Below are 20,343 nucleotides of genomic sequence, written 5' to 3'. Positions count from 1 at the left end.
CCCAATATATATATATATATACTTATTTATTTATTTACAAAGGAAGAGTCTTATGTGCGATGCTTGCTGATTACTGTTGGACACTTATTATTGAAAATCGGGATACCAGGAACAAGCGTCAAGCAAGGCGGAAACTTTTTTAAATTTGTTTACATCAGAAATAGGTAAGTTTTTGTATTGAATTTTCCTTATTAAGCATTTCCACGATGAAATGTGAATATAACGCGTATTTTTATAATTTTTTGTAATCATTGGCACCCAAAAAGACGAAAAAAAAATATTTTTCGAAAACGTTGCGTGATAGAGCAATTCTGCTTTCGGATTTGGTTTTAGAATGACAAAGTGTATAAGAATCACCCAACAGGAATTGCAAAACTCGAAAAAAGTTTTATTTTGTTGGACAGTGTAATTGACAGGAAATTATATTGCTGAAGTAAGCACGATATCTGTATTCCATAACGTGCTACACAAATAGTTATTCTCGCCCCACTCAAACTTTTCCTTAGGTTTGGAGGGAGATTCAACGACATATAAAAACGTAACTGATACCATCATCTGGTCAGTGTAAATTCTGTTCTCTCGAAGAAAACGTACAAAACGCGTTTACTGTAAGTTGATAATTACTCAAGACGATTCAAACGCGGGGCTCAAAGTTCAAAGCAACAACTGTTTGTTGTGTTCTTCGAAAGTTTTCTGGTTTTTTTTTTTGTTCAAGTGTTACAAACCTTGGTAGTCTCCTGTAGAACGGAAACTGTTTCGAACCAAGTGTGATCGTTAGATATTTTGAATTCCATTAAACTAAAGGTTTGTATGGCGTCTTACAAATTCGCACAATCGTGCTATCGCTGGAAATGATCAATTCAACAAATCGTTAATGTCGCGTTAAACTGAACTCCTGTAACCTTGCAATGTAAATGATCATTTTTGCCATGTATATGCAAAACCCTGAGCAGTTTAATTAACAATCTCCTAATGTACTCTTTTATTTCATAATTGCTTGGCAATATAATTGTTACTTTATAAAAAATATTCTGCATATTTTTGGCTAAAATGAAATGAATAGTTGTGTAAATATATAAACTTTTGCAATTTGGATGATTTAGAAAAAGATTATAATTAAATTTTACTTGCTCTCCTAATTTTGAACGAAGGTATATATAATATTTCGGGTACTTAATAAAAAATACATGTTTATTAAAATCTATAAATTATGCGAACAAGAAATGTGTAATGAACATGACTTATGATATGATTCAATTTGTGAACATTCAATCGCAACATTCTTTTACGATATTTATAACAAATATGCAATTAAAAATATTGAATTTCCGTTAGAAAACTACTCGTTGTTTAGTAGATATTATCATAAACATCAATATCATATTTGTATGCCCGTTACTATCGTAATAAGTTTAGTATTTTCTTGAAAAAAACATTTTTATCGATCCATGAATCGCTGTTTAAAAATGATGTGACACTTAAGTATTTCAACATTAAGTTAATATAATACGTATAAAGTATACGACAATTTTACCCTTAATAATCACATAATAATCAGTTAAAAGTTAACAATTAATTGAATCAATATCTGCCACAAGTGAAAAACGGTTAATTTATAACTGTTAATAGCCAAGAGTGATTACATTAAACAATTTATTACATATGACACCCATAATACGATGCATTAACGGTCATAGTGACTCGTTGCTTTTATTAAAAGTAATCGCGTGCTGTTTGATACATTGGTTCCGGCGAAGCTAGATTTCTACTTATCAGAAATATTTTCCAGGTGCGCCACGTGTAGTCGGTGAACGATTCAAAAATCCACCTCCAGTCTACTCGAATTCCGCGCCGTGGTAGATTCCCTGGGCGATACGGGGTCATGTGACACGATCTCGGCCGAACTACTGCTCGTTCCGACCGAGGTTATAAATATCTGTGGCCAGGAAGCGGGGACTCTCTTTTACTTTCAACACTGTACGATAGTGCGTTCGCTTCGCGTTCCCTGCTATTACGTTCCGTTCTGTGTTGGTGTAAAGTAAGTCTCGCACGAGACCAAAGTAGGCTGTACGAACCGGACAGTTTACCACAGCCAATTAAATCAATCAAGCAAGACGAATTAGTAATCAAAGTCACAGCACGTGACCAGAGACCAGCTAAACGAGAAGAAGACCCCAGCTATCGGAAAGAAAATGCCGGAGACCGCTCACCACATGAACGGATACGCGAACGGGCACACACCGCCTGAGCTACAACAGGACACCAGTTTTCTCTTCACCTCAGAGTCCGTTGGCGAGGGCCATCCAGGTATATACCTTGTAAATCAGATGTTCGACTCATGACTAGGCGTAATTTTCACCTAACAACCTCCATATCGCCATGAGTCGCGTGTGCCGCCATGAAATTCTACCAACGATCGTACCCGCGTGCGCACGACCCTTTCTTGATTTAACACGTTCGTTGGTATCACTATTTCGTCCATACCACGGACGTAGAAAACCGACTGTCCAATTGTATTATTCGCAAAAATATCGCTCCGTTTCGTACCTTATTTGCTTTCATTATCAAATGGAATTACTGTAATCTTATGGTGTATGAAATTTTAGGGTCACGTGTCATTCAAACCATGCACCCTGTAACTTGTTAAAAAATAAATGTATTTTTGGAAGCATAGGTGAAACGAGGTTGTTCCCAACCATTTTTCGCGAATGTTAAACATTCGAAAGAGTATACACGTGAGGAGGGCGAAACCACACTTTTAAATTTCGGTATTGATAACAAGTTCTTTAATTTCATCATCCCACGTGGTATACCAAGAAAACGTGCAACAATTTAGTAACATTTAGAATATGATTTAGATAATTCCTGCTTTAATTAACGTTTCGTTGTGATGGGTTATCGGAGCTGTTTAAAAGAAATTTGTTTCAAAGATGAGAGATAAATGTGATCCGGCGTCACCATGTGCTCAATAAGTTTATCTGGAGAGTCTGAATTTGAAAATCTAGTTGCATGATATCATTGTTATTGAATTGATTTCTCTTGACTTTTCAAAGTCATTCACGAAGTTTTGGTTATGTTGATATCGGCTTCTAGATATTTAAGGGGTTTCAGAGAATAGGTACGATTCGTACAGAACTTATGTAGTTGAGATTTTTCTATTTGTGGACTGGGCGGGCTTTTTAAATAGAGTATGTGTCGATAGATAAATATAATATTGAAATTAATTTGATTTACTTTTTAACGTATATTTGTTCAGATTTTGCTTACAGGCTTTCACAATTTTATAAATTGTTAAAAATTTGAGGCCTCTTTTCTTTAATATAACCTAAGATTTAAGAAACTATGTTTTTCCTATTTTATTAACTTATTCATTAATTACAAGTTATATTTGCACTCAGAGGTCAAATTAAATGTAATTAATTGTTGTTCATCATTTACTGATATTATTTTATTTTAACAAACATTCATTTCTATTGCGATTTATATGATTTCGTGGAATTCAATAAACCTTTAAATTTGTATTATGTAATTATAGACTTTTCTAAAATTATATATTTATTTATTATTGTGATAAAATTTAAATGTAATTCTTTTTTAATTGTTCATCTGAATTTATATTTAATATTCAATTTTATTATTTATATCGCGATTTATAAATTAATAGAATGAAATTAAAAAATCATAGATATTCTTACAATAACATTTGACATAAATGTTAGAAAAGTATTGAATAGATATTCATAATTTGATCTTTGAATCAATAATTTCATTGGAGACTGTAATTTTAATAATATTACCTTGTGTTTTTCAGACAAAATGTGTGACCAAATAAGCGATGCCATTTTGGATGCACATTTAAAGCAGGATCCTGATGCAAAGGTTGCATGTGGTAAGTTTTGTCAGATTAATTGTAAGTTTTCGATGATTTCAGTCTGTTCTTGTTAGAATCTCTATTTATAAGCCTATCAATTCAGCCTTGAGTTAATTTTGAAACAGAACTCTAGAAACCTAGTACTTAATACATTAGCTATATAGTAGATTTCTATTGAAAATAATACAAAATATGTACATTAATTTTATTTATAATATGTTTTTCTAATTATTCAGAAACCGTGACGAAGACTGGAATGATACTATTGTGTGGTGAAATTACGTCGAAAGCAGTGGTAGACTATCAGAAAATTGTTCGGGACACAGTCAAACATATTGGTTACGATGATTCTTCCAAAGGTAAAAATATTTTCAACAATACATTATATCTTTTCTCTACAGTGATGTATGTTTGTTAAATCCTTTGCCACCCCTAAAGTTTTGTTCAATTTATTTTTATCTTGTACATCTAAAGCATTTAAAATTTTCCTTGCTAACCTAAGAATTGATGCAACATGTACTTGCCCTGTGGCTGGATGAAGATTCTGTTGTCTTACACCCCCTGCCCCTGCCCCTGTACAATTCGCCTCATTTGGTTCTCTTGAATCAAATTTTACAAATACACGGTCGAATCATGGCACGAAAGCTTCCAGCATATTAACTACAAATTTTGTTAAAATGCTTATAGTATTACTTGTGTATTCAGTTGTAATAATAAGTGTGTATTTGTGTACCGAAAGGATGTGCCTTACGCTACATACACGTTAGTAACAAACTGTTGGACTTGAGGGAATTCCATGACTCGATCGATTGGATAATTAATATCCGGTTCACATTATCTTTTGGATCAAAAAATAAGTGAGAAAACACGTATGAATATGTAACGTAAGCATATCATGATCGTGGCAGGATTCGATTGGCGTACGTTGAACCTTTTGGTGGCGATCGAACAACAATCTCCAAATATCGCTGATGGTGTTCATGTGGACAGGGAAGAGAAGGACGTGGGTGCAGGTGATCAGGTACATAACCCATTCTCAGCCCGTGCCGCAGAGCAGCCATATAATTCAATAACATTCTTCCTGTTTTATGCACCCCTTCTCCCTATTATATATTTTAAACAAATTTCTTTAACATACACTTTCCCTGTGTTCAGTGTGAATGTGAAAATTGGTGTGAATGTGAATGGTTACACAGTTACACAAACACAACATATATTTTATAAGATAAAAAACTTCAGTTTTATTCTTGCTATGAAACTTTCACAATTTTCTAGTCTCTTAAAAAATTTATGATTAAAAATCATAATCATGATTCTATTATAAGTAGGTTATGAATAACATCTTGATATCATATGTTGTAAGAATTGTACAGGAATATTTTACCTTTCTTTTTTAAACTATAGTTATACATATATTATACGAAATTTGTGACACAAGTATTTAGGATCGATAAAATGTGTCCTATGTCGAGTACTAATTTACTATAGGAAATTTTTCCAGTAACATCATTTTCCATAATGATTTCAATAAAACTTCATAATTTCTTCGAAATAGCTAGTTATCAGTTTATCAAATTTTTAATATAAATATTGAAGATTGATCAGCCAGGACAGTGATCATTCAATGGAGGAATAGTAATGTCTTTTCTTGCGACATGTTTATCTCATTCATGTAATTTCTACAGGTTTTGACTACAAACTCTGCAGTGTTCTGTTGGCGCTTGATGCTCAGTCACCAAATATTGCTGCAGGAGTTCATGAAAATCGTAGTGATGAAGAAGTGGGCGCAGGAGACCAGGTCAATTAGTATTCTGATCGATGATTATGAACTTTTTGTTCTTCTTTCTGTTGTTCTATCTGTTGTATCTAATGCTATTATTAGTTACTCTTAGAGTTTCAAGTAACATATCTAATTTATTTTTACTTTTCCTATCTTCAATGTTCGATATCCTAAGTAGAGTGCTTCTTAGTTTACTTTGTACATAGGCCATGCTGTTAGTTAGTTTCTCAGTATTATCTTAGTATGGTTGCGGTAAAGGCACGTGTATCTATTAGACCTTTCTTTGTGTTTAAATCTCTCCATTTTTTCTAGTTGTTAATTCTTGTTAATTTCTGCACTTGTATATTCCACTTCTTCAAAGTTGTCTAAAAAATTTTAGAATTGAAAGCTATTGCACTCGTCACACTTGTTAAAATATAATCACTGGATGTTACATATCAACAAATAAATTGTAAATGATAGGTGTCATTACATCAGTGCTCAATCATATTCATATCATTTAGAACATATTATCATATTTGACTTCCTGATTGTAAATATCGAATTTATTACGTTTGGAATGTGTAATCACAAAAAACTGAGAAACAGAAGAATTTATATTCTTACTCAATTATGTTTTTTGTGCAACCCAGTTTCTAAATAACAATGTTTTGTAGACACATTTCTGTATACATAATCATCTTCTAGCATTTTTCCCAATTTGCTAATTCACATGATCAACTGAATGTGTGTTGGAGAGTAGTTACTTTCAACTTATTACCCTAATATTCTGCATCAATAATTCTGCTCTGTGCTGCACCTTCTTAGAAAATTATAAATTTTCAGTAATATAACTGACATTATCCAGAATTTTAAGGTATACACAGTTTTCTTTCGCTATAAGTCAATGGCTTGGTACGACTTTCAACCTATTACAAATGAGGTACCTATACAGCTTCACTTTGTTCCCGAATGGGCCAGGACTAAATAGGGAGAATGTGAAATAGGATAGAATATTCTGGTACTAAGCGGTGTCGAGCGGATAACTTCAAAAGAGGGAGAGGGTATAAAGATTTTCTAGTTGCGAAGAAACCATCGTCGTCTTATTTCGAAAGAAAACTGTAACACTTATTGTATTCCCTCGAGTTGTGTGTGCTATATGTATACTTTGTGCTATTTTTTAATGCTTAATCTCCTACTTGGATATTTATGTGATATTGCAATTTAATTAAGGGTATTGATTAAATCTGTCTCTTGCTTCAAGTTTATATCTCATAAATTTTAGCTGGAATAACTGAAATTCTTCTATCAGGGTCTGATGTTCGGCTACGCGACAGATGAGACCGACGAATGTATGCCTTTAACTGTCGTTTTGGCACATAAGTTAAATCAAAAGATCGCAGAGTTAAGACGAAGCGGGGAATTATGGTGGGCAAGACCAGACTCAAAAACACAGGTTTGTTTATTTTTTACAATATCCAATATTAGTATATAATACAGTTTGCTCAATGATGTTTTGTTGTATTTGCTACTCTTGATTGCCATGATGTAAACAAATTTACTGAGAATCTATTGCAATGATTTATTAATAATTCTTTAATATTATAAGAAAGAAATAATACTGTAAATTGCATTTTTTAAATAGGTGACCTGCGAATATGTCATGGATCATGGTGCTTGTGTACCCATAAGAGTTCACACAGTGGTTGTATCACTACAACACAGTGAAAAAATTGGTTTGGAGGAACTACGTAAAGCAATCATGGAAAAAGTTATTAAAGACGTAATTCCGGCTAGGTACTTGGATGAAAGAACAGTCTTCCACGTTAACCCCTGTGGATTGTTCATCATTGGTGGACCACAGGTGAAACATACATTATTCTTATTATATTTAACAAAGTAAATTTGATTAGATTATTTCACTCGCGGTTTGTTAACCACCTTGTAGTGGAATTATTATTATCCTCATTAGCATGACGTTATTAGGTTGTTACATATGAAATGTTGGATTTTTAACAGCAACATTAAACAGACATAACCTTTTTCTGAGTAAATTTATGGATGAAAATAATCATGATTCTTATCACTAGGAATAGAAACTACATGTAAATCAAGGAACGAGTGTATAGAGAAAATATATTTACGTAGTTACAACAGAAGTCTGATTATTTGTATTTTATTTATCTAAACAGGATCATGCTCGGTTCCGCATATGTAGACTCTACGAAACTAACAGATCTAGGTAGAGGGAAGAACTAGCAAGCTTGTATTATATGAACTATACTATATACTATAGTGTTTACTTTATTTAAGGAAAACAATATTCGTAGACAATATTTTTAAAAATTTATTAATCAAAAATGCAAAATTGATTAATGAGTATAGCTAGAGTAATTGTATTTCGTAAAGTGGTAGCTACACGACTTCGAATTCAAGTATTCACTAGCATTGTGTGAAACTGCTTTAAAATGATCAAAACTTCAAATATTTTATATTGAATTTTTTTAAGTTTAATAATGTCTGTTGCGTTTTTATATCGTCTGACTTATGTAAATGATAATATCAAATTTAACTTGATAATATTATTCTCCATAATCGAGTTTTTATTTGAATATATAATAATATATGTTTTTTACTTGTAGAGCGATGCTGGTCTTACTGGTCGTAAAATAATAGTTGACACATACGGTGGTTGGGGAGCTCATGGAGGTGGTGCATTTTCTGGTAAAGACTTTACAAAGGTTGATAGGTCGGCTGCTTATGCGGCAAGATGGGTGGCGAAGTCATTGGTCAAAGCTGGTTTATGCAGACGTTGTCTTGTGCAGGTACTAATCATTGATATCTTAAAAATTATTCACAAACAAGGAAAAAGAATTGTATAGATATAATTCAAGGAAATTTCTTAACATTTCTGTATTTTACATTTAGGTTTCGTATGCTATTGGAGTAGCAGAACCGCTTTCAATCACAGTTTTCGACTATGGTACATCTAAACTATCTCAAAATGAACTTCTAGATACGGTTCATAAGAATTTTGATCTACGACCAGGAAAAATTGTTAAGTAAGTATATTATTATTATTTATGAAAATTATAAAAATTATATAATCTAGGAATTATTAAAATAAAATTGTGATTTTACTATGTTGTAAATACAATCCATTTTTAAAGTTACGATTTTTAAAAATTGGTTTATAAAATTGAAAATACATACAGATTAATGCTAATATCTATAGATATGATAAATTAAAACATTCAAAGGTAACATTTTATTTGAATGAATTATTTATGCTATTTTAATTATCGTTCCAAGGAATTTACATTTACGATTCAAACTTTATTAAAGGAGACTGTATTAGATACTGTGAAGTTATTCAATGATGTTATATAGTATTTGCTACTCTTGAGTGCCATGATGTGACCGAATGTTACTGAGAATAATTGTGGCAGTATCAAATACAGCAACATTTTAATAGACAATAAAATACATGTTATTATAACTGTATACGAAGGTCACGATGTAGGAGTTTCGTTGCCTTCTCTCAATATGTATTTTAATAATATTGAGCACCTTGGAATAATAATGAATGTAACACCGTTGACTATATACAACTTTATTACACTTTGTACATGGATGAAGTTCGCGATATCTGGTTGTTGTAGAGAGTTCGTCTCGTCTAGTCGCGTTTTCGATTTTGTTCTGTTCTGTCTTGTCGTGTCCTGTGCATCGTCAGTTTGGTTTTTTCGTGATTGGAGGAATTTGGATTTAGGTGGGAAAAATATGGCGTTTCGTAATTGGTCGTGGGTGCATTGGGAGGAGTTTTTGAGTTGTTGAGAGTGGGAGACAGTCAGGAAATTCCTTGGTTTTGTCTTCGTTCGTCAATAGCGTGATTTATGGTACAAGTTCCGTTCGTCGTTTCGTTCGGTCGCACGTGCTGTCCGTCTGTCGGGATTGGGGTTGTCGAATTGCAGTGGTCATAAATTAGTTTTCTCGGTTCTGGTATTTTGCTGATTCGCACGTGTTTTTTAGGGTACATCCCTTTCAGGTATGTCCCTTTATCGCAACGGTCGAACGGTACGGTACGGTCGATCTTCGGTGTTGCCGTCGCAACATGCCGACCCCCTTGAACGAATCTGTTCAACTGCTTCTAATTGCGTCTACATGCCGCTTACATTGTACATTAAATCTACATTGCCTTATATATATGCATGCTATTTACATTGGACTTAACTTTATTCGCCTATTTTCCTAGCCTTTTTTTGCACGATCATTTTACTTAACTACTGTTGTTCTGTTATATCGGTAGCGGCGCTAGACATTTCACCGAACGTTTGTATTCGCCTTTTGCGGTTTTTATTGTGACTACCCTGACTATGCCGTCTGGTCCCGGATGAAGTTGGGTTACCCGTGCGAGGGTCCATTGCATTGCAGGTAAATGGTCGTCCTGCACTGTTACGATACTGCCTATTTCTATTTTTTCGGGTTTATGTTTATGCCATTTTTTACGTGTGGTCAACTCGTGGAGGTATTCCTTACTCCATCGTTGCCAGAAATGATGTCGCATCTTTTGCACATGCTGCCACGACGACAATCGACCGGATGGAACGTTTGATATATCGTAATCGGGCATGCTGTTTAACGTATCGCCAATCAAAAAGTGCGCTGGTGTTAAAGCGGACAGATCGTTTGGGTCGGAGGACAGAGGTGTTAACGGTCGCGAGTTGAGGATCGCTTCAATTTGATTGATGTATGTTAATAGCGCTTCGTACGATAACAATGTGTCGCCTATTACTCGTGTTAGATGAAACTTTAGTGATTTTACGGCCGCTTCCCAAAGTCCGCCGAAATGTGGAGATCGCGGTGGGATGACGTGCCATTTTATGGATTCGTTGGCTAGCGTGTTCGAGATTTCGTCGTTTGTTCGTTGTGAATTTATGAACGCGTACAGTTCTTTAAGTTCTCGTTTAGCGCCTACAAAGTTTGTCGCGTTGTCCGAATATATGTGTGCGCATTTTCCCCTACGTGCGAAAAATCTGCGTAATGTCGCTATGAACGCTTCGGCGGTGAGATCCGATACAATTTCTATGTGAACTGCTTTTGTCGCGAAGCATACAAATATGGCCAGATATACTTTGACCTTCCCCCGATTTCGTTTCGATTTCTCTTTTACAAATATCGGTCCGCAGAAATCTACGCCCGATTGAAGGAATGGTCGACTATAATTGACTCGATCTCTTGGAAGTTCGCCCATTAGATACTCTACAGTTGCAGGTTTGGCGCGTCGACATGTGACACACGCATGTATCACTTGTCGTACCGCATTTCTGCCGCTAGGAATCCAATACATTTGCCTCAACGAATGAAGTGTTGCTTGAATTCCGCTATGAAAAATTTTTTTGGTGATACTGCTCAATGATTAATTTCGTTACATGATGTCCTTTTGGTAATAACAGAGGGTGTTTTTTCGAATAAGACAAGCTAGCATGAGCTAATCGTCCTCCTACTCTCAATAAACCGTCTTTATCGATAAATGGATTTAATGGAGCTAACTCATTATTGGCGGTCTTTTGTGTCGTTATTGCATGGATTTCTTTGGCAAAATTTTCGTGTTGTGTTAATTTGATTATGCGTCTGATTGCGTTCTGTAGTTCGTCTGTCGTAAGTATACTTGGGTCATGATTTTTGCGTATCGTATTCTTTGAAAATCTTAGACAGTGTGCTGTTACTCGTATCAATTTAGTAAAGGATGAGAATTGACGTAATATGTCGAAGTCTGTTTTTCGTGTTGTAAAAACTTGTAGGGGACGCATTTCCGGCATTTCAGTTACTTTTAGAATTGTTACCGGCCATTTGCTATTTTCGTATATTAGCCATGACGGCCCTCTTTGCCACAATTTATTTTTTATGTATTCTTCTGTCGTTAGTCCGCGAGACACCACATCTGCTGGGTTTTCACCCGACGGAATGTGTCGCCATTCATGCTGGTTTGTTATACTTTGTATTTCTGCTACCCGATGTGATACAAATGTTTTTAACTCGTGTGGTGAAGCCTTTAACCAGTTGAGTACAATTGTTGAGTCTGTCCAAAATGTTATCTTTTCAAATTGTAGGTGTTGCAGACTGTTCATGATGGTTTTGTAAAGTTTGGATAATAGATATGCGGCACATAATTCTAATCGTGGTAAGGTTTGCGTTTTAAGAGGCGCTACTCGCGACTTGGCGCACAACAGTTGTACTTGCACTTTGTTGTTGGTTTTCGACCTCATGTAAATACATGCACCGTAGGCTTGTTCGCTAGCATCGCAGAATCCATGTAACTGCAATGACTGGTAATCGCTGATGACTACTCTACGTGCTATCTTGATTGTTTTTATGTATGTTAAATCTCTACAATAATTTACCCATTTCGTATGGAGTTCTTCCGATACCGATTCGTCCCAATTCAATTTTGATGCCCACAGTTCCTGCATGATCATTTTTGCCCGTATTATTATGGGCGCCAATAGTCCTAAGGGGTCAAAAAGTTGCGCTACTTGTGACAATATTGTTCGTTTTGTGATCCGTTTAGTATTATTAAAATCTTTGACTGCGTTTGATATCGTGTCTTCTCTCGCGTTCCACCGTATGCCTAAAGCGTTGACCGTGTTCTCTAGATCTAGTTTTAGATGCGTCTCTTCCAACTTATCTTGTCGGATATCGAGTAATTCGGGCGCGTTTGATGCCCATTGTCGAAGTTTAAATCCCCCTTTCTGACAAAGTTCCGTGATCTCTTCGCGAATTGTTACTGCTTCCTCAATTGTTTTAGCGCCAGTCAGTAAATCGTCGACATAAAAATCCTTGCGGAGTATTCGCGATGCTATTGGATACGTCAAAGTTTCGTCTGCTGCTAATTGGTGCAATGTACGAATTGCTAAAAATGGTGCGCACGATGTCCCGTATGTAACCGTGTTTAATCTGTAAGTTCTTATTGGTTGATCTGTAGATTCCCGCCACAAGATCTTCTGAAAATTGCGATCGTCTGAGTGTACTCGTATTTGTCGGTACATTTTTGTAATGTCTGCGGTTAGTACATAGATGTGTGATCTGAATCGGACTAATAACGAGAATAGGTCGTCTTGTATAGTGGGTCCTACCATGAGTATTTTATTTAACGATATGGCTGCTGAAGTTTTACAAGACGCATCAAATACGACGCGAAGTTTCGTGGTTACACTATTGTCCTTTATTACCCCGTGGTGCGGCAGGTAGTACCCTTCCTCTCTCACCGGGGAATCTACTACCGACATGTGTCCTAATTTAATATATTCCCGCAAAAATTCAGTGTATTCGGACTTTAATTGCTCGTTTCTGTCAAGTGATCGTTCTAAACTATGAAATCGTTTTAGTGCAATGTGATATGACTCTCCTAGATTCGTGGGATTTTCTTTGAATGGTAGGCGTACGGTGTAAATACCTGACTGTGGATCGCGTGTCGTGTTTGACTGATAGTGGGTTTCGCATTGTTTTTCTTCCCGTGATAGTACCGGCGTTTGTGGACCGTCTTCAACTTCCCAAAATTTTACTATCTGATTATGAATAGCGTCTAGCGTCAAGTTGCAAATTCGATTTTTAGTGTTGTTTTGGTTGGGTAAAGACCCTGTTACCACCCATCCTAATCTGGTCTTTTGTAACGTGACCGCTGTGTTGTCTAGGGTAAATTGCCCGACCGCGAGCAGCTTGTAAAATATCTCGGCACCGATCAGTCCATCGATTTTGGCAGTTTTATAGAACGTGGGATCCGCTAATTGTACGTTTGCTGGTATTTGTAATTCTTCGGCGCGTATTGATCGCGTGGGTATTGATCCACTGATTTGGGGCACTACCAATAAATTTAAACGCGTAGAAAAGGCGTTTATTCGTGACTGAATTATTGTGTTTACTGATGTTTTTATTGTTGACACTACTTGATTGATTCCGACTACTGGTGTGTCAACTTTGTTGCGAGGAAGTTCGAGTTTTGCGGCTAGTCTCTCTGTGATAAAATGAGTCTGTGATCCCGAATCTAATAGCACCCGACATGTGTGATATTTTCCCTGATTATCCGCAATTTTAATCAACGCGGTCGATAACAATACTTCCGAAGGAATATTAATCGAATTTAATGAGGTTTTTGGAGATTGTATGGCCTGATTCGAATTCTGTGTATCTATGTGTAATATTGTATGATGTTTTCCACGGCATTTTTTGCATGTGCTGGTGTGGCAATCTTTCGTAAAGTGATTCGATCTAAGGCAATTGTGGCAGAGTCCTGCCTTCCGTACTATTTCAATTCGATGATTTACATCCGTGTCACTAAGCTTCGAACAATATTGTGTAAAATGAGCGCCCTGACACAAATGGCATACGGCTGTTACTTTACTTGGGTATGCGATTGTTGGTTTCGGCTGATTGAACCAATGCTGTGTTGGTCGTTGGTTATATGAATTCTGCGGTGCTAACGTTCTGTGCATCGGTTGTTGGGGTTTTTTTTGTATATCGGGTTGCAGATCTTCTAATACCCTAAATCTGTTTTGTAAAAATTCCAAAAGTTCGTTGACTGACGGAAACGCTTTCCCTTGGGTGTGTTCCTTCCACCTTTGTTTTGTCTGTTCGTCTAGTTTGGAAGTTATCGCGTACACCGGGAAGGCTTCTAAGAATGGTTGATTCATTGCTTCTAATGCGCGGTAGTGTTTTGTGGCTTCGTCTATAAGATCGCCCAGAGAATTTGGATTCGACCGCCCGCATTGAGGTAGCTCAAATAACGCCTTGATTCTATTATTCACGATTGCAGTGGGATTATTATAATGACGTTCTAAGATGTCCCACGCAACCGAATAATTAGCTGCGGTAGTTTCTAGGGATTCTATCTTTTCTGCTGCCTTTCCCGTCAGGCACGAACGCAAGTATGATAATTTTTGCCCGTCCCGAAATCGAGGGTTGTCGTGTATCGATGTTTTAAAGGCATCGCTAAAGGTTGGCCATGCGGCATATGACCCATGAAATTTCGGAAGGTGTAACGTAGGTAGTTTTACATTTGCTTCTATTGCGTTAACCGTCTCAGCATCGAATAAGTGAGATAACAGATCGGATGTTCGGTTCTCTGCGCTGTTGATTACGGGTTCGGTTACGGGTTTTGCTACTGCTTGCGACGCGTTGTCGATGATCGTTTGCGCCTTTCCTACTATTTCGTAATAACTGTCCGCAAATTCTATCCGTTCGTTTATCCGCGTCTCGAATGTATTTCCGTCAGCGATCATTTCTAGTTGATCCTGCACGGCTTCGAATGTCTTGAACTCGTCGTGTATCTTCGCGATTCGCGTTTTCCACTGATTTAAGCATAATTTTTCGATCTCGCTTTCAGTTACAAACTTACGGAATGACGTTAGATTTCGCTTTATGACTGCTCGTTTTTTAATTAATTCGGTTTCGCTTAGTCCGACGAGATGCGACATGACGATTAGATGTGTATAACAACGTTTGCAAAATACAGTATAGGGACGCGATGTGATCTATTGGTGATTTACTGCTGTCACTGCTTCGTTGAAACTGGTTGTTGAGGGATTGTTGATAGCTCCAGATGGGATGACCTTGGATGCTGTCGTTGTTGCTGCTTCGGCGTTGTGGTGAAGGTATGTCGTTGATCTCAGTGCGCTTCCTCTGTGGCGATGATCCTGATGACCAATAATCGGCTGCGATCGGCGGATGTGGCGCTCCAGACGTCACTGAATCTGCTCGATGCGTTGCGGATGTTGTACTCCAGACGTCACTGGATCTGCACGATGCGTTGCGGATGCTGTACTCCAGTACAATTGATTCTCCCTCAGGTTTTGACGTGTTGTTTTCAATGGATCAAGCTTTTCGTTAGCTAATAATCCGGCTCGAAGGACCAAATTTATGTATACGAAGGTCACGATGTAGGAGTTTCGTTGCCTTCTCTCAATATGTATTTTAATAATATTGAGCACCTTGGAATAATAATGAATGTAACACCGTTGACTATATACAACTTTATTACACTTTGTACATGGATGAAGTTCGCGATATCTGGTTGTTGTAGAGAGTTCGTCTCGTCTAGTCGCGTTTTCGATTTTGTTCTGTTCTGTCTTGTCGTGTCCTGTGCATCGTCAGTTTGGTTTTTTCGTGATTGGAGGAATTTGGATTTAGGTGGGAAAAATATGGCGTTTCGTAATTGGTCGTGGGTGCATTGGGAGGAGTTTTTGAGTTGTTGAGAGTGGGAGACAGTCAGGAAATTCCTTGGTTTTGTCTTCGTTCGTCAATAGCGTGATTTATGGTACAAGTTCCGTTCGTCGTTTCGTTCGGTCGCACGTGCTGTCCGTCTGTCGGGATTGGGGTTGTCGAATTGCAGTGGTCATAAATTAGTTTTCTCGGTTCTGGTATTTTGCTGATTCGCACGTGTTTTTTAGGGTACATCCCTTTCAGGTATGTCCCTTTATCGCAACGGTCGAACGGTACGGTACGGTCGATCTTCGGTGTTGCCGTCGCAACAATAACTATAATAAGAATATTACTTATTTAACATTGTTTCTACATTATGTGCCATTTCAAGCTCTTAATATTATTTGTATGTAAAAAAATAATTCTCAAATTTTAAACTGTGCTATTTTTACAGAGAATTAAATCTTCGTAACCCAATTTATCAACAAACCAGCACATATGGACATTTTGGCCGAGAAGGCTTTACCTGGGAGCAGCCAAAGACACTAATTCTCGATTGATGAGAGCATAGATTTTAATCAGTGTGACGTTCTTTGAAGAACGTATAATTTGCTCTCAATTAATCGTGTATATCTCGTAAATCGTTCTCCGAGATTTTCTGACCTCCACGCTACATTCGCAAAGTCCATCAATTCCTTTTGCCAACTTAGCAAAACTAGCAGAAAAAATGACATACTAGTTTCTCCGCACCACGAGGTACTTTGTATTATGTGGTATAGTACAAATTTCGTTGACCGAGCATGCCAGCCGAAGACAGTTATTTTTCCTTCACTTCATCATAAAAAATTAAGTAAAGAATTACCAACCATTAAGGTATTAAAACTATATCGACAAAGGGAAAGATGAACTAAAGCCCGAGTCATTATAGGCTCTTCATGGCTGCAAGTGGTGTGTGTGTGTGTGTGTGTGTGTGTGTGTGTGAGTGCGTGTGTGTGCGTGTTAAAAGTCAATCTACAACAAGAACAATAAAAAGAACGAAAGACGTTGAAGCATTTGAAAAATGTATAAATTGGTACCATCTTGAGATGAAGAGGTTCTCTCAGATTTTTAGCGGTATTAGTACTTTGCAAACATACATAAAAGTCCAACCTGTTTTTAGCCTGTGTTATTATGTTTATCTTTATCAGAAATTTAATCGAGTAACTTTGGACTTTCATGTAAGTTTCTCTTTCACAAGAATTATTAATCGTTCGAGTGCGAATATAAACTGGCAGTATACATTCATTTTAGCAAAGTGGGAAAATTATTGACCAATTACAAACAGGCGAAATTTTCATATCGGTTTGAGAGCCTTTATGATACAAAACAATATATGTATATCAACCAAGAGTTACTATTATCGCGTTTCCTGATGTCTGTTGAGTAAACTTTTTTAGTTATGTTTAAATCTAAGGAATCGCAATACTACTAACTCTCATTGCATATTTATATATGAATATATACATTGGTTCTGAATGATTTGTCTTGCCGCTCGGATGATGACTATAGTGACAATATGAATTATTGAAAATTATTGTAAATTATTGTACACATGAATTTCCCTCTTTGCTCCATTTCAAATAGTTAATTGTAATTGACATGGCCGATCTTGCAATGTATAGTAATTAATGCAACATCGAAGCTACGAGACCTTTGTTTATAAAAGGTCTAAGAAAAATTGTGTGGCGGAGCTCGAAAACCGTACTACAACTTTTCCAATGTATAGTGTGAAGAATCCGTGAGTATCAAATTTTAAAAGTGTACATGAAAATTAGTAACTTTCTGTTCATTAGATTAATGTAACATTCTATCGTGTAATGATATTGACAATGTAAAGATGCACAAGAACATCGTATGCAAGTCATAATAAAAAGAATTTTTTAATAAAATGATAAAATGTCTTTTATTTTACTCATTTTTGTTCTACGACTTTGTCAGTTCTTAACATTTCTGATTGTGTGCTACCGTTTTATAATTAAAAATTGAAAACTCTATAAGAGCTCTATTGTACAGCAAACAATAACTATATTGAAGTTAATGACTCATTTTTAAAAACATTTTCAGAAAAACTACGTTTCTTCTTCAGTAAAACCGCCTTAAAATTTTTACAAATGAAATTCTCGTCTCTGTAAATGTAGCATACCTTGGGTATTATTTAAATGAAATTATTTTAATACAATACTTAACATTTAGTCAAATTTTTGCTTTTTTTTTTAATTTTTAAAATTTTTACTTTTGCTCTTTCATCACCATCTTAATTGAAACGTCTGATTGAAATAGTAATTTTCATTGATTTAAAGAATGTTTTTAAAAATTGATTTACTAAATTGTTTTTAAAATATAAGTACATTAACTGAAGTAATATTTTAGTTGATTGTCAGAGTATAGTATATGTAAAGTATTCCGAATTTTGAGAGAATAACACTACCTAAAATTTACTTTACGCTCCGATAAATAATCAGGGCTCTTGTAGTAGTGAAATACGATAACGAATCTCAAAATCGTTTTTCTGCACCACCCACAATTTTTTAAACGATTAGTTTTCTTGGGCTTCCAATATAAAATCTATACAAATGTCTTGCATAAAATAATTCTATATAAACACTCCCAAATATAACGGTACATTCTTCTATAATATAAACATTTAAACATATTTAAACACAACATTACGTTAACACTATGACGTCCAGTGGCATCACATTGAAACTTTTCCAGTATCTGATTTTTTAGTCAAATAAATAAGATTGAACCCTTTGATAATGGCAAAGAAAGAAGAAGATACGTTTACACAAGAAGAATGTGTTGGCGATTTATCAGATGTTCCAAGTGAATTTCAGGATTCTGAAAAAGACTTTGTGAGTGATACGAAAAAATCGGATGAAGATAACGAAATAGGATGATCAAATTTTAATTTATCGAGGAGTTATAATGAATTTGAAGGTTCTCCCGAGCCTAAGGTATTCCCCAAGAATACACAAATGGTTTCTACCATTCATAATGCCCACAGTTAATACTCGAAAAATTTGTAGAAAACCCAATTGCAGAATAATTAGAAAACCTAAATGTATAATGGATTACACTGAGTTATTATCCTGTACACAGAAAAACTATAAAATGGTCGAAGAAAGTAACATTATACCTCTTATGCTTTATTTAATACTTTTAGACTGTATCCACACTTTAATGTAAATTCTACAAATCTTCGCTTCCATGATTTTTTACTGAAGTTATGCGAAGCTTGGTTCACGGATAATTTACCAGATAGTGAAGAGAATATAGAAGTCTCTAGGACATGAGTTCTTTATGTCGTGACCCAACTCTCAGATTATTTGCATCTCTGCAAATAAAATAAGAATTACAAATCTATTCGGGTGTAAATCCCGTAAAGTGCCTTTATACCCGTGAAATTGTTTTGCATTCTACCACTTAAAAAAGAATTATTGAGCATTGAGAAAAGTAATAAATATATCTTCAACATTTCGCGTAAATCGGATGACAGTATAAATTCATATTTTACTCACATATTTACCCACGATTCTGTCGAGCGTACGGACGTCAAAGTGTTAATATATATTTAATGTTAGCATGTTCCATTTATAAATATGAAATAAACAGCATATATTATTTATGTATGCACCCACAAAAAGATGACAAATTTATTTACATGAAACTAAATTGTATAATTCCTTGTTAAGTTCTGTGTGGTGCATTTCATTTACTTTTGCATTTATTTCCAGAATGTTGAACAAATACTTTTAAAAATCGACCAAATGCTTCATTTGTTGTCTTCGATGTGGTTGTTGGCGGTTTTGAAACGCTTCACAAATCAATTCAATTCTACTGTGGCCTATTATAAAACAAGGAGACTTGAATATATATGTACACAGACCGACCACTTTATTTCGACCACCACAACTGTTAATAATGTGGAATGATTGCACTGAGATAGATTATTATTATGATGAATGGTGTACAGATTTCTTGTTTCTACGTACTCATTACAGTAATATACACTCTCAGTTGACTGTGCCACCCCTAATAACTTTGTTCTTTGTGCAAATACGAAAAACTGTTTGCAAAGAAAGTTATAATGTTTCACAAATACATAATTTGTACATTGTTAAGTGCGTTTTGGCCCCGCCGTTTTAACAGTAAACAAAAAAAGGTGATTCCGTTTTAAAAAATATCACTGTCCTAAAATCTTAAAAAATATGACCTTGAAATGACTTCAACCTACATAGACTTACATACCCCCTGAAATACGTTAACTTTCTTCCCAAGCAGTTTTTTGTATCTGTGCAAATAACAAAGTAGCAAAGTTAGGTGAGACACCCTGTATATATACTACAACTTTCCACATATTATTGTAATTGTAAATTATTTATAATTAAAAAATGATAATTTATTTTTTGTCAGAAATATATTTGAAAAATGAACCCAGCAATGAATATCAAAAGCATATCTGTATACGTATTTATAT

At 35.5% G+C, this 20,343-nt stretch overlaps 1 protein-coding gene across 5 annotated transcripts; it reads left to right on the top strand.

Annotated features, from left to right (window-relative positions):
• The first annotated feature begins 567 nt into the window (after nt 1–567).
• Sam-s (S-adenosylmethionine Synthetase) lies at nt 568–17,760 on the top strand. Of its 5 annotated transcripts, none has more exons than XM_076792349.1 (10): nt 568–804; nt 1,790–2,307; nt 3,812–3,889; nt 4,108–4,230; nt 5,557–5,669; nt 6,943–7,086; nt 7,276–7,494; nt 8,273–8,455; nt 8,559–8,692; nt 16,279–17,760. In XM_076792349.1, the coding sequence occupies exons 2-10, from the start codon at nt 2,193–2,195 to the stop codon at nt 16,382–16,384; spliced, it is 1,215 nt and encodes a 404-aa protein (XP_076648464.1). In that variant the 5' UTR covers nt 568–804; nt 1,790–2,192; the 3' UTR covers nt 16,385–17,760. The 5 variants fall into 5 exon arrangements, 4 of the variants coding, with proteins under 4 accessions (XP_076648464.1, XP_076648465.1, XP_076648468.1 ...); XM_076792350.1 differs by lacking the exon at nt 5,557–5,669 and adding an exon at nt 4,780–4,892; XM_076792353.1 differs by lacking the exons at nt 7,276–7,494; nt 8,273–8,455; nt 8,559–8,692; nt 16,279–17,760 and adding an exon at nt 4,780–4,892 and having other exon boundaries at nt 6,943–7,082.
• Nucleotides 17,761–20,343: the final 2,583 nt, after the last annotated feature.

This window comes from Halictus rubicundus, chromosome 8, assembly GCF_050948215.1.
Source record: "Halictus rubicundus isolate RS-2024b chromosome 8, iyHalRubi1_principal, whole genome shotgun sequence".
In the NCBI taxonomy this organism is placed as follows: domain Eukaryota; kingdom Metazoa; phylum Arthropoda; class Insecta; order Hymenoptera; family Halictidae; genus Halictus; species Halictus rubicundus.
This window is presented reverse-complemented; position numbering and strand designations above follow the sequence as displayed.

Coding starts and splice junctions, on each gene's coding strand:
- Sam-s (XM_076792349.1), top strand. CDS start 2,193: ATGCCGGAGACCGCTCACCACATGAACGGATACGCGAACGGGCACACA. Junction 3,890..4,107: donor TGATGCAAAGGTTGCATGTG/GTAAGTTTTGTC, acceptor CTAATTATTCAG/AAACCGTGACGAAGACTGGA. Junction 5,670..6,942: donor AAGTGGGCGCAGGAGACCAG/GTCAATTAGTAT, acceptor TTCTTCTATCAG/GGTCTGATGTTCGGCTACGC.